This window comes from Watersipora subatra, chromosome 10 (genome assembly GCF_963576615.1).
Source record: "Watersipora subatra chromosome 10, tzWatSuba1.1, whole genome shotgun sequence".
NCBI lineage: Eukaryota > Metazoa > Bryozoa > Gymnolaemata > Cheilostomatida > Watersiporidae > Watersipora > Watersipora subatra.
The window spans coordinates 11,132,528-11,145,631 of NC_088717.1; the positions used below are offsets into that span (position 1 = coordinate 11,132,528).

The 13,104-nt window shown below is 37.1% G+C and overlaps 1 protein-coding gene across 4 annotated transcripts in view; it reads right to left on the bottom strand.

Moving 5' to 3' along the window:
* Positions 1-4,369: 4,369 nt before the first annotated feature.
* LOC137405666 (filamin-A-like) overlaps positions 4,370-13,104 on the bottom strand; it is a 48,743-nt gene continuing 40,008 nt past the window's right edge. For 3 of the 4 annotated variants that reach the window (XM_068092003.1, XM_068092002.1, XM_068092000.1), the window contains 10 exons: positions 12,797-12,881; positions 12,476-12,583; positions 12,157-12,324; positions 11,712-11,941; positions 10,560-10,704; positions 9,086-9,259; positions 8,824-8,995; positions 7,837-7,989; positions 7,425-7,566; positions 4,370-5,145 (listed from right to left, as the gene is read on the bottom strand). In XM_068092003.1, coding sequence (XP_067948104.1) covers positions 4,969-5,145; positions 7,425-7,566; positions 7,837-7,989; positions 8,824-8,995; positions 9,086-9,259; positions 10,560-10,704; positions 11,712-11,941; positions 12,157-12,324; positions 12,476-12,583; positions 12,797-12,881 — 1,554 coding nt within the window. In that variant the 3' untranslated portion in view covers positions 4,370-4,968. The remainder of the gene's footprint in view (positions 5,146-7,424; positions 7,567-7,836; positions 7,990-8,823; positions 8,996-9,085; positions 9,260-10,559; positions 10,705-11,711; positions 11,942-12,156; positions 12,325-12,475; positions 12,584-12,796; positions 12,882-13,104) is intronic. The other variant, XM_068092001.1, reaches the window with a different exon arrangement.

Consider the following 13,104-nt stretch of genomic DNA (forward strand, 5'->3'; position numbering starts at 1 on the left):
CTTGTGAGATACTTTTTGGTGAATACAGATTTGAAAATAGCATTCTCTGCCAATTTAATTAACATTTTATTTCAATTAAAACATTCTAGGATTCTGTTATCTTTGCACAGTGACAAACATTAGGTAAGTCGAAAACTGGGAGGTAAAAACAGTCAATCGTCATGTGCGCAATTAATGATATTATTTTCAGTGATAAATGACTGTGGAGGTAATAGTTGACTTAAATTGTTTTATAAATAGCTTGATTTGACTGTATCTGAGCAACGTTCATGTTATTGATGTAATATATTATATTGATTATTGATGGTTATTGGTTATTAATGTAATACTCAGCCTCTTGTGGTTTAATAAATCATTTTTTGAACTCAATATCATTAAAAAAAGTTATGTCTCAATAAGATTTATGGTAAAGCATTAATTTCATATTGAACCTGTATTTTGTCGAGCTCATCTTTGAGATCTGTTAGAGATGTCTGCAATTGCTCAATTGTTTTCTCTTGCTCTTTGACCTTCTGTTTTTCTTTTTTCAATGTTAACTCTGTTCGTTTGAAGTACTCAAGATTTTCCTCGAGACGCTTTATCTCCAACAACTGGTTGTCACTGCTCTCTTTTAGTATGCTATTCTCAGCCTAAAATGGAGGCGAATGATGGTGCTAATTTAGTTCTTGGTGTCAGGGAACAATCGGTGACACTGTGTTAAATAACTTAATACGATTGGTGACACTGTGTCAGATATTTGAATAAGAGTGGTGACACTGTGTCAGATAGTTTAATAAGATTGGCAACGCTGTGTCATATATTTTAATAAGATTGGTGACACTGTGTCAGGTGTTTTAATAAGATTGGTGACACTGGGTCAGATAATTATATTAGCTTGGTGACACTATGTCAGATATTTTAATAAGATTGGTGACACTATGTCAGATATTTTATTAAGATTGGTTACACTATGTCAGGTATTTTAATAAGATTGCTAAAGTATAGTGATTATAATAATCCTTTGTATAGTGATAATAATAATCCTAGGTATAGTGATCTTGATAATCCTAGGTATAGGGATTTTACTTCCTGTTGATATTACTTCCACAGCAATTTTGCTGGTGTACACATAGCTGGTGTTACCTTTAGAGGTAATAAGCTTACACTTACATGATTGTACAGTGGCAGTGTGAATGTAAACAAATGTATATATATAATTTTGTATGGTATTTTTTAATGCGTTGAGGGTGCGGATGGCTTTTAGTGACATTTAGTTTGTAAGCTTTTATTAATGGCTTTTGATGGTCCCTGGACTGTTCTTGTCCCACATGCAAATTGCTTACGTGGCCTCATTCATTTCACCATCCCTGTTTGCTCTTTTAATACCTTATGGGTTTTGATGACTATTTAACTTTCGGAACCTTCTTTTTCATGGTCCAGTATGGCTTATAATACTACACTCAGCTTATGATAGTACACTCAGCTTATGATAGTACACTCAGCTTATGATAGCACACTCAGCTTATGATAGTACACTCAGCTTATGATAGTGCACTCAGCTTATGATAGTACAATCAGCTTATGATAGTACACTCAGCTTATGGTAGTACACTCAGCTTATGATAGTACATTCAGCTTATGATAGTACACTCAGCTTATGATAGTACACTCAGCTTATGATACTACACTCAGCTTATGGTAGTACACTCAGCTTATGATAGTACACTCAGCTTATGATAGTACACTCAGCTTTTGATACTACACTCAGCTTATGATACTACACTCAGCTTATGATACTACACTCAGCTTATGATACTACACTCAGCTTATGGTAGTACACTCAGCTTATAATACTACACTCAGCTTATGATACTACACTCAGCTTATGATAGTACACTCAGCTTATGATAGTACACTCAGCTTTTGATACTACACTCAGCTTATGATACTACACTCAGCTTATGATACTACACTCAGCTTATGATACTACACTCAGCTTATGGTAGTACACTCAGCTTATAATACTACACTCAGCTTATGATACTACACTCAGCTGATGATAGTACACTTAGCTTATGATACTACACTCAGCTTATGATACTACACTCAGCTTATGATAGTACACTCAGCTTATGATAGTACACTCAGCTTTTGATACTACACTCAGCTTATGATACTACACTCAGCTTATGATACTACACTCAGCTTATGATACTACACTCAGCTTATGGTAGTACACTCAGCTTATAATACTACACTCAGCTTATGATACTACACTCAGCTTATGATACTACACTCAGCTTATGATACTACACTCAGCTTATGATACTACACTCAGCTTATGATAGTACTCTCAGCTTATGATACTACACTCAGCTTATGATACTACACTCAGCTTATGGTAGTACACTCAGCTTATGATAGTACACTCAGCTTATGATAGTACACTCAGCTTATGATAGTACTCTCAGCTTATGATACTACACTCAGCTTATGATACTACACTCAGCTTATGGTAGTACACTCAGCTTATGATACTACACTCAGCTTATGATTGTCTAGTGCAGTTATCTCACAGTAATAGACAATTCAGTTGTTTGCATATGCAAACAGTTAAACCTCGACATCCAAAGTTGCTCTATTCAATATTATCTGTGTATCTCATTTGTTAGAGCACTTATTATTATAGAAATATAATGATATGTAGTTAAGTTGTTTTAGTCTAAAAGTCTCGTTATGAATGTAGGTAATTGCATCAAGTACGTGCGCAACACTATGCATAACACTATTCACACATACATAACGCAACACTAATGCGTTAACACAATACACAACAATAATGCATAACACACAATAATGCATAACACAACAATAATGCATAACACAACACAACAATAATGTATAACACTATGTGGAATACTAAACGGAAGAAATTAATTATACACTAAATGTTAACTGAATTAATAAGCAAAAAAAAGTAGTTCTGATTTTCAATTCATTTGTCTTTTAAAGACATTTAGGTATAATATTTAGAATGTGGAAGACAGATAGTGAGTAGGTAGAGTGCTTGATACGGGTGTACGCAGGTAGAAGTTTTGGTAGAGGTGTGCGCTAGTGGAGGACTTGACAAAGATGCGCAGGTAGAGGGCTTAATAGGTGTGTGGCAGGCAAAGGGCTTAATAGAAGTGTGCGCAAGTAGAGGGCTTGACAGAGGTGTGAAGTTGGTCAACCTGCCTACATAAATTTTCAACTAATATAGCTTATTTATACTTTGGCTTGGATTATTTGATATCATTGTATATAGTAAGCCTACTTCTAAGGTGTCTAATTGCTTCACTTTCACTCGTTTCAAGTAGTTCGTTTTCTGCATCACTTTCTCATGATAACAACTAGACGGTTTTGTGTAGTTTTCCAAGAATTGATCCAAGGTAGTTTGCCTGTTTTTCTAAGAGTCATTGTTTTAAACCTACCTCATTCTCGTCATCACTCCTGCCAGTCACACTGGTCTGCATGATTTCCCTGATTTTAATGTTATAAAAGTACAGTAAGAAGCACTGGTTATTACTATTTGAGCTTCATAAAACCAAACTATGTCAAGGTCAAACTGCGAGTTTTCAACAGACTGAACAATTTTTGTTGAAGTTATTTTACAGGTGGCAACAACTATTTGTTTGAACTGTACACTGGAAGTCCAAAATTCATATGCTTAACTGATAGCAAGGAGATATGACTGCGCCATTCACAGCTGACCTTACCCAACCTTTTGGTAGCATATGACATATTTAATATACTTCCATGCAATTTATCAAACTATTTTCAAACAACATGTAGTCAATTGTAGTATTCTCACTGACTGCTCATGTAGACAATTAGCAGCCTACCTCTAGCTCTTCCACCTTCTTCTTAAGCTGGTCTATCGGTTTGACAACCATTTTGTCTCTAAGTGATCACCTGTCTAGTCTCAGCGCTTGCCTTTATCACAAATTAGTTAATAATACTAATATTGTCTGTTGCTAGCTGTGCCACCTTGACAGGACAGTAAAACCTCTTATCTGATAATCATAGGCTGATGAATACAATGTTGTCCCACATTGAATTAAACCATTGATAACAAACAAACCAGACAATGCAATAGATGAGCAATTGATCAGTATTGATGACCAATAATTTATGCCTAATAAACTAATTGTCTCGGGGAGTATATGGCTTTTATTGATATTAGAAGAGATGCAAGGCACATATCTTTCAAGGCATGATGTTAGCTGGAACCTTTTTCAGTGATTCATGCAGAGGGCCAATGAATGTTTACGAAGTTGATTTGGTATCTTATGAGTAAATACCTGATTTGACGAATGTGCACTATACAGTCTATGGAGCTATATGCACTGGCTATGTGTCAATACATTTATATTTTACACAATAATATTTTTGTTTCAAGGAAAGAAAAGGATTAACAGCAATTATTTAGCAGTTGTACAATTACAAAGAGATGATAGCTCCGATCAAATGCTCATGCAAATGTACTGTTTATAAATATATGATATAACAGCATCTATGAGTATTCGTAAAAACAAAAATAAAGAATAGAGATTAGATTGCAAATATATAAATTGTGTAAAGGAATGTATCATATCATATTCATTGTAAATAGAATTATTTTTATATAAATTCAAACTAATGGTGTACTAGGAACACAGAGCAGCAATGAGGTATCCTACAGCACATAAGCATATAGAATGGTGCAGGTTATAAGTATATCTATGTTGAAAAGTGTTTATAAAATAGAGAAAACACTAAGGAGCGTAAAAAGATTGGGAATGTAAAAAGCGAGAGGATAAGTCCAAACCATTTTGCAGCACCAGTTATATGCAAATTAGAATATTCCTACAACGCGATACAATTGTATGAAGCCTAGCTACGTGCGAAATACAATCAGAGTAAAATGTCAAACCGAAATATTTATACGTAACCCAAGTGACACTTAACAAATCAGCGTCGCATGACATACTGTGGCCCATTATCAACAACAAACTTAGACTTGGAACTACGACCGTATGTGCCATTGGGTTCAAGAACTCGAGACCCTCCAGTGTTGTAGTGGCTCTCTCTACGGTATGATTGGTGGTAGCCACCGGTACCAGTGCCTCCACCGTTTACAATTTCCACCTGTTCAATTAATACAATAATGCATGTTATTACTGACTTACTGATAACTGTCTAGTAGTTGCAACTAACAAGGTCAATTGGATACAACGTCTTGTTGTATTCATAGGGAGACAATCCCAAAGGTATGTTGTCAATGGCGCGAAACAAAGAGATACAGGCTCATTAGTATAAAACAAAAATAAATAATTTATGCGATAGCTGCAAATAAATAGAAAATCAGCAACGTCCACAAGCTTACCACAACTTGTAAAAACGGCGAGAGTGATGTCTTGCATGCCATCGTCGGAATACCTGTGCATCATTACAGTTTTAAATGAAATGTATATATAAGACAAATGCTAGAATTATATTTCTACATAACTCGATAACAGTTATCGGTAAAAAACAGGTCAGATAAGGGAAAAAGCATGTTTAATATTTAGTCCAATCTCTACTTGCCATTGTCCTAAAGTACAAGTTTTCCAATTTATGACTTAAAAAATAAACAAAAATATTCGCTGAAAAATGAGCAAATATCTAACTCTACAGGACGTGCAAAGTTTCTCAAAGTGTCTGGAAGTACTATTCAATATACGATATTTAAATTGATGAAAGGGTGTCACAGCACTGTGCAAGTGATGAGGCTAAAAGTGAAAAAGAACTACTATTATAAGAGCCGTGTCTGAAGTCAGCTTAATAATGATCTCTCAAGCAATCATGATCTTCAAGCATACTAGTAAATATAAACATAACAAAAACAATATGCAAGATGCTAGTCTAATCTAGACTAGGTGAAGTAAGCTGTACTAAATATATTTATCACCACCCTACCCCAATGTTTATCACCACCCTACCCCAATGTTTATCACCACCCTACCCCAATGTTTATCACCTCCCTACCCCAATGTTTATCACCACCCTACCCTAATGTTTATCACCACCCTACCCCAATGTTTATCACCACCCTACCCCAATGTTTATCACCACCCTACCCCAATGTTTATCACCACCCTACCCCAATGTTTATCGCCACCCTACCCCAATGTTTATCACCTCCCTACCCCAATGTTTATCACCACCCTACCCTAATGTTTATCACCACCCTACCTCAATGTTTATCACCACCCTACCCCAATGTTTATCACCACCCTACCCTAATGTTTATCACCACCCTACCCCAATGTTTATCACCACCCTACCCCAATGTTTATCACCACCCTACCACAATGCTACCAGGTCTATGCTTCCATTCACCTGTCTTAAGGAAAAGCACTAATAAAACCCTTCATTAATCAACTCTTCATTAATTCATTTCTTACATACTTTTTATATCTCTCTATAATGTATTTCTTTTAATACTAAATCATCTGCTACATTCTTTAGATTATAGGATGAATTTAATGAAGTACGGATTATTCATTTAAAATAGGGAATCCGACAAACAGCTGTCTAAATACATAACAAGACATTCGCCCTATCAAATCTCTTTCAAAAATATCTTATACCCAATTCACCCATCGATGAATCGTCAACAAAACCTTGTACAAAAATCTGTTTAGAGCCACTTTGATGGATCTGTTTAGAGTTCATTGAAATGTTTCATAAAATCGTTAGGTGAGAGGCTTGATATGATTGGGTAGCTGAATACTTTTGTCACTGCCCTGATGGTTGAAGCTAGATTTATAGTTTCAGTCAATCGTTCACAGAAAAGTAGTCGACGCATGCGGATTCAAGTAATTATTATCTCCTTTAGCATTGTAAGTATAATCATGTTCATCCCTCTGTCTGCCCAAAGCCTTGGTTGGAGATGGGGAAAAGATTGCATATGGGATTCTAACTTGCGAAATTCAGCTTGGTAGACAACACTCTGACACCGGTGCCGATCTATACCATTCCAGCATTTTAGAATAATTGGGCGCATAGTAATTCTCTGTGCTTTATTGGTGCACCTGACAATTTCTCACAGCACACTATAAATTAAAATTAATAATAAAGATGTCTCAGTTGATAATTTCTACAAATTCTAAAAGAAATACTGCAAGATGTCTACATGGTTTCAAGAGAAAATTATGTCCAGACTCATGCAAAAAGTAGCTTGCGTTATTATTCGCAGAATCGGTGAATCAAATAAAACAATGAGAAATATTTTGGTGAGGACCTGGCCAGATGAGCCTAATGTTTTATCACCTCGTGTGAACCAGGCACTACATAGTTTCAGACCAATAATTAATTATGGCATCTTTATATACTCTAGGATTCCATACCATGATAAACACTCTACACACTCATAACACACTTACTGGTCTGGCTGTGACTGCCTCCACGTAGTTGGTATCTTGGACATTCTGCACTTTATACTGTGGTTCTTTTACAACATACTTGACTGGCTGCACGGTCTGTACTGGGGAGGATATCAGTGTGATTGGCTCCCCCTTCTTAAGCCTGAGGGACCAACAAGAGTTGGGTTTGACTAGCGCCACCAACTAACTGAAGGATTTAGTCTCACAGGGTGCTACATTCACTAGTATCATTTATAAAATCCCAACAAGTACTTTTCATGCAGCATACATGTTAGCATTACCAAGTTCTTGTGAAAAGACAAACACCGCTGGAGGTGCGTATGAAAGGTGAGGTTCTACATATATTTACAACATATCTAAGGCTAACATCAGAGTTCGATTAATATATATTGAGATAATGAATAAGTGTTACCCGTTCTTTTTCTTCTTGTTTTTCTTGGTCTTTGTGAGTGTGCGGAGAGTGTTGGTCTGGTAGGTAGATGTCGGATACGATTGTGCAGGCTCTACAATCTCTAGGATATGCTGTTTCTTGAGAGTTTGAGGCAGTTCTCCCGTCTGTACAAACCTACCATAAGATCGAAATAGCTTGAGTTCATGCAATTGTTCTACTGTTTTGCATGAGAAATATCTTCAAATATTTTGAGTATGTTATATCACATGGGAAGATCTGGTTTATAGCAATGAGACAACTTTCACTAATAGTTAATTGGATGAGGGTTGAAATATAGGTCGGCAATAGTCTGATTTGCACATAAGTATGGCTATAACCTTAAAAGTGTCAAATATTGCCTAGCAAGCACTTTTGCTTTTTAAAATATTAACTTTCCTATCAAAGACAACCATTATTTATACTAACGTCGTTAGGCATCCGCAATCTTTGCTATAATGAGAGCCGTTTCTGTCTAAAGCTACGCTGACGCTTTGTCCCTCCATCCAAAGATACACTTGGAAGTTGGGTAAAAATATTGCTTTCAGCAGGATTTGAACTCGCAACTTTCAGCTTGGTAGACTGACACTCTACTTACTACCTTTGCCAATCGACTACCTGTCCACTTTTCAGAATACTTGTGCGGTTAGATATTACACCTAATGATCTCACATAGCGCAAAAAACCGCCAGGTTCTTCAAATTCAATAAAGCAGCAATAGACTGTAGATCATACACGACTGTTGTCTATGAACGCTTTGTGAGCGCAATCACTAGTAGCTAGGGGAAGCAACTCTCATTCTAGATAACCAAAATTCAAACCTGGTTAGACACCTGGAGTCTACAATATCACACTTATTCTCACCGTTGAACAAGAGCATCCCACCCATTAGATAGGAAAGAAGTTGAATGTCGAGTGATAAAGACATTCTTAGCGTGTAGAGGATAACTAGAGGTCAATTACTCGACTTACTTGTCAAGTTCGTAATAAGTATCAAATATGTGGACATGATAAGGAGAGCCAGGCACATCTACTCCTGACCATTGGACATAGATGATGTACACTCCAACATCTGCAGGATTGTATGTGCACTCTATGGTTCTACTTGTCTGTGATATTCTTTTCATGGTCGCTAGGAACCCGCCTGACAATACAATACAGGTAGCGAGTCATTACCACAAATGTTTCGCTATTAATCGTAACATTATATTCTACTATACTCGCTGTTCCTCACCTCTAGGACCTCGCATCTTCACACTGAGGTTTCCAGCACCTGCGCCATCTGTTTCTACGTAGAATTTGCTTTGAAAGTTGGCAAGTATTCCGTGTTCCACGCCTGGCCCATGCACTCGCACCTTGGTGGGGTCAGGCAGTGGTGGGTCCTTCACATAGAAGACATAGGGGCTACCTAAAAACACAGCTAACTCATGAATCCAAAGTTCCAGCCTACTAAGAAAGTTTTTTAATAGTATCACTTCAACCACTCCTACTAGGCTGCTACCAAAGCCACATATCGTGCCACATAGCAAACAGATGAGACCATCTCAAGCTTGTTTAGATTTGGGTTGATCGACTCATTTCGCGATTCCATAGCACAATTATTACATGAATTAATCGTTTATATATTCTACCGATATGTTTTATCAATAGTTGCGCTGACTTTTTTATCCAAGTACAATTCATAAATGAGCAATCTTGTATCTTGTAGAATTTTGCAAGTAATCATAAAACCTGAGGTGAATGATGAATAATGAAAGGAATAATTTTTAAAAAATACAAGCTTTTTAAGACATGAACAAACATCTGTGAAAAAGTGCAAAATAATAATTATGCGATACAAAAAGTTACTTTCACTATGTGCTGACAACTCCAATGTAGTTGTTGGGCAACATACTGTAGTAGTTACCCATACTTGCTTCATGTTTATTTATTCTGCGTGGTTTCAATAGACTAATTAACCAAATATTAATTAGTTATTGGTTAATTGATCGGTTCAAGCTCATTGGTCGATTTATTTTATCACTAAATGACTGAAAAAACTGCCTGCAACAAGCTTCACTCAAATGAGTCATCTACATCGAAACCAGATAAGGACAGATCATTCAGCCTTGAACTTGACGTTTGCACACAGTATAAAAAATTCATACTTGCTTTAAAAACATAGAACAAAAAAGAGGAAACACTGATACCTCTTTTAGTCTTATCTCACATTTAACTTGACACTGTTGTGACCTTAATTGGGAATGTTCAATGTGGAGCTATCAATAAACCATGAAACATGAATGAGTCAACGAACTACTGTACCATAATACTAATTTGAATGCTTAGAGATGCATTTTATCAAAATAATACATGACAATCTGGGCTTTTGACTCCACATGGGAGAAATTGATGTTTGTATCAATGCAGAGTGGTAATTTATAAATATGTCATAAGTCCTGAACAATCGCTGAGCCAAATATTTGCATGTATCTTATAGCTAGGATACTTTTTTCAGCAAACCTATAGTCAGAGAAAAACAGTGCCAATAACAGAATGATGTATCATGGTCCATACTATTTGGAGTATTGCAAGTTTAACTGTTGTACTATAGTCATTTGATGGACCGGCATTTGCGTAAAGCCATTAACTTACGGTATAGTCAAACAAGATCAGATTTCAATAGTTTCTGTTTCTAACAAGGGTAGACAACTCAAGCTACGATTTACCTTCTATGTGCTCCCCTTTGTACGTAACATATAATTGGTGCTCTCCGGGCTCCTGAGTTCTAACATTAAGGGCATACATGCCATCGGCTCTCTGTACCAGTTCGCACTTACTGTTCATGGTGGGACCAATGCACCGAGCTACCAGCTCACCTGTTAGACACAATCCTGAATTAAGCTACTTAATCTTTATAATACGGTCATTTTTAGCCAACATGATGAAATCTGCATCAATTTTTAGCCATCTTATGATGTAATCTGCATCAATTTTAGCCATCCCATTATGAAATCTGCATCAACCTTTAGCCATCCCATGATGAAATCTACATCAATTTCTAGCAGTAAGTTTACTTGAGCGAAATAATTTTCATGTATGTAAGAACTCATGTGATTTTAGAGGTACCGAGCAGCACTTGTAATAATCACTGTTTCCATGCTTCGAATAGGTTTGGAGTTGCCCACTATCGACAAATTTCTACCCTACCGTTCCGACGATTCGGAGTCGCACTATATAGATCTTTCCAAGATTCAAAACAAAACTTATTAAAGTAGACTTGCTTTCAGGTCACGGTCACTTTTCAAATCATACATAGTCAACTACATAGTCAATTACCAAATCTAAAGAAAAAAAATTGTTTCATCCTCATATGAGAAATCTATCTTTGTCATGTATGTGTTAATGTAAAGGCAAAAGTTCAAGCGGAAACAGTCGTGAGTAGCGGTACAGTGTTTTCATAGCAGAGACCCATGTAGTTGTGTTCTAAAGTGTGATAAAAATGTTTTACCTCCATTGTGGAGAGCTTTCCCGAGTATTATCGATTCAGATTAGCAGTGAGTGTTTCTATGATGTCAAATAGTAGTCTCACAGTGAATGTTTTAGCACAAATCTAGCAAAAAGAAATGACGAGAAATGCATCCGGATTTTGCCATTTCTATGATTTAAACTAGAAGCAACTCCGAACACATTCGAGACATGGAAGCCTTTGAAACATGAAAACGCACCGAATGTCTTGAGCAACAGCCCAGTCATTTAGAATGGGGATTCTAACAGAGACACAGTAGTTTTATGTCTACAATCATTATTGTAGGATAAACCATTGAAGCTAAAAAAAAGTATAGAATATATATAATTATGTGAGTGAATGAGAAGTTAACCTCACCCGCAGCCATTGTATTTGCATCTATCATGAGTTGGAAATTATCACCAACATTTTGGGATTGCTGTTGGTTGTTGGATGAGGTCATCTTAGCCTTGCGTACATAATGCTTGCTCATTCCTGTCTGGCCAGCATTACCCGATGACTGGCCAGCATTCCCGGATGACTGCCCAGCATTCCCAGATGACTGCCCTGCACTCTGGTTGTTGGACCCTCCATGTCCAAGGCCTAAAAGGTCAAATGAGAATTTGTGGTTATACCAAAAGAACACGAATTTGAGTAAACAAATATCGCTCAATGCTATGTAATAGGGTTTGAAGTAAATTGCTGTCAAGGATAATATCTACAAAATACCCTGTCCTCCAGGAAAAATTTATGAGTGTGAAAAGAACCTGAAATAGCTAATCAAATAATAGCAGTGAAAACACAGGAACAGGAACTACCATTCGTCTGTTGCTTCTGCTGGGCAGACCGGCGCTGGGTTCCAACTCCTGAGGAATGATGGTTTGCTGAAAACTGCTCTGCAACTCCGCTCCCATCCACCATCTGAACTGTGTAAGGAGAGTTGAGGAGGTCTCGGTCTGCCCACGACACGAATAGCAGATAGGAACCTATAAAAGCAACAGAATCGGTCAGTATAATATAACATCGTAAAGAGAGTCTGTCCTCTCGAATAACCAACAAATGAAACAGAAGGGAGAATTGAATTGGTGGAGGTCAATTGGAGGTCAATCCATAGTGAAATGGGTTGAGCTGACCTACCTGGCTCATTGACCAGATAAGTGCACTTATAGCATTTCCTGCCATGTGGCACTACAGTGACAGGCAAGTGCTGCAGGCGACTATCCTTCAGTATCACAGTTGGCTCACCTGTAACAGACAGCATTGAAAGGGTGAGCAAGGAAAGTATCAAAGGAATCTATTCCAGCTGAACAGTCTGGCAGGCCTCTTCTCATATACAGTGTATAGAAGCTAACCCTTGTCTGGCTATACAGACTATGGCAGCTGATGCTGAAGCTCAGACAGTCCCTTTGAAAAGCCATGTTATTTGCTTAGTGAGCTGATGGAAAAGAAAACACCTACCATCGGCGGCCTTGGATCCATCAATGTAGAACTCATTAATCTGTCCAGTGATGCCTTCTTTAATCCCAGTGCCAGAAAGTACAACCTACAATGACCAGGAAACGTTGTCAACCTAAAGTTCCAGCCCGGCCGCATGAGCCACTAGTCACTTAGCTGTAAGAATGGCAGCAATAAGCTTTTCTTATTACTGTGATTAGTCAATCAAAAATCAAAGCTAAAAGTTTGTCAAATTTCAAGCTAAAATGTAATTTCGTTTAATCTTACTTAATCTTAATTTTCAAATTTATCTTCAACTCTTTTGCTATCAA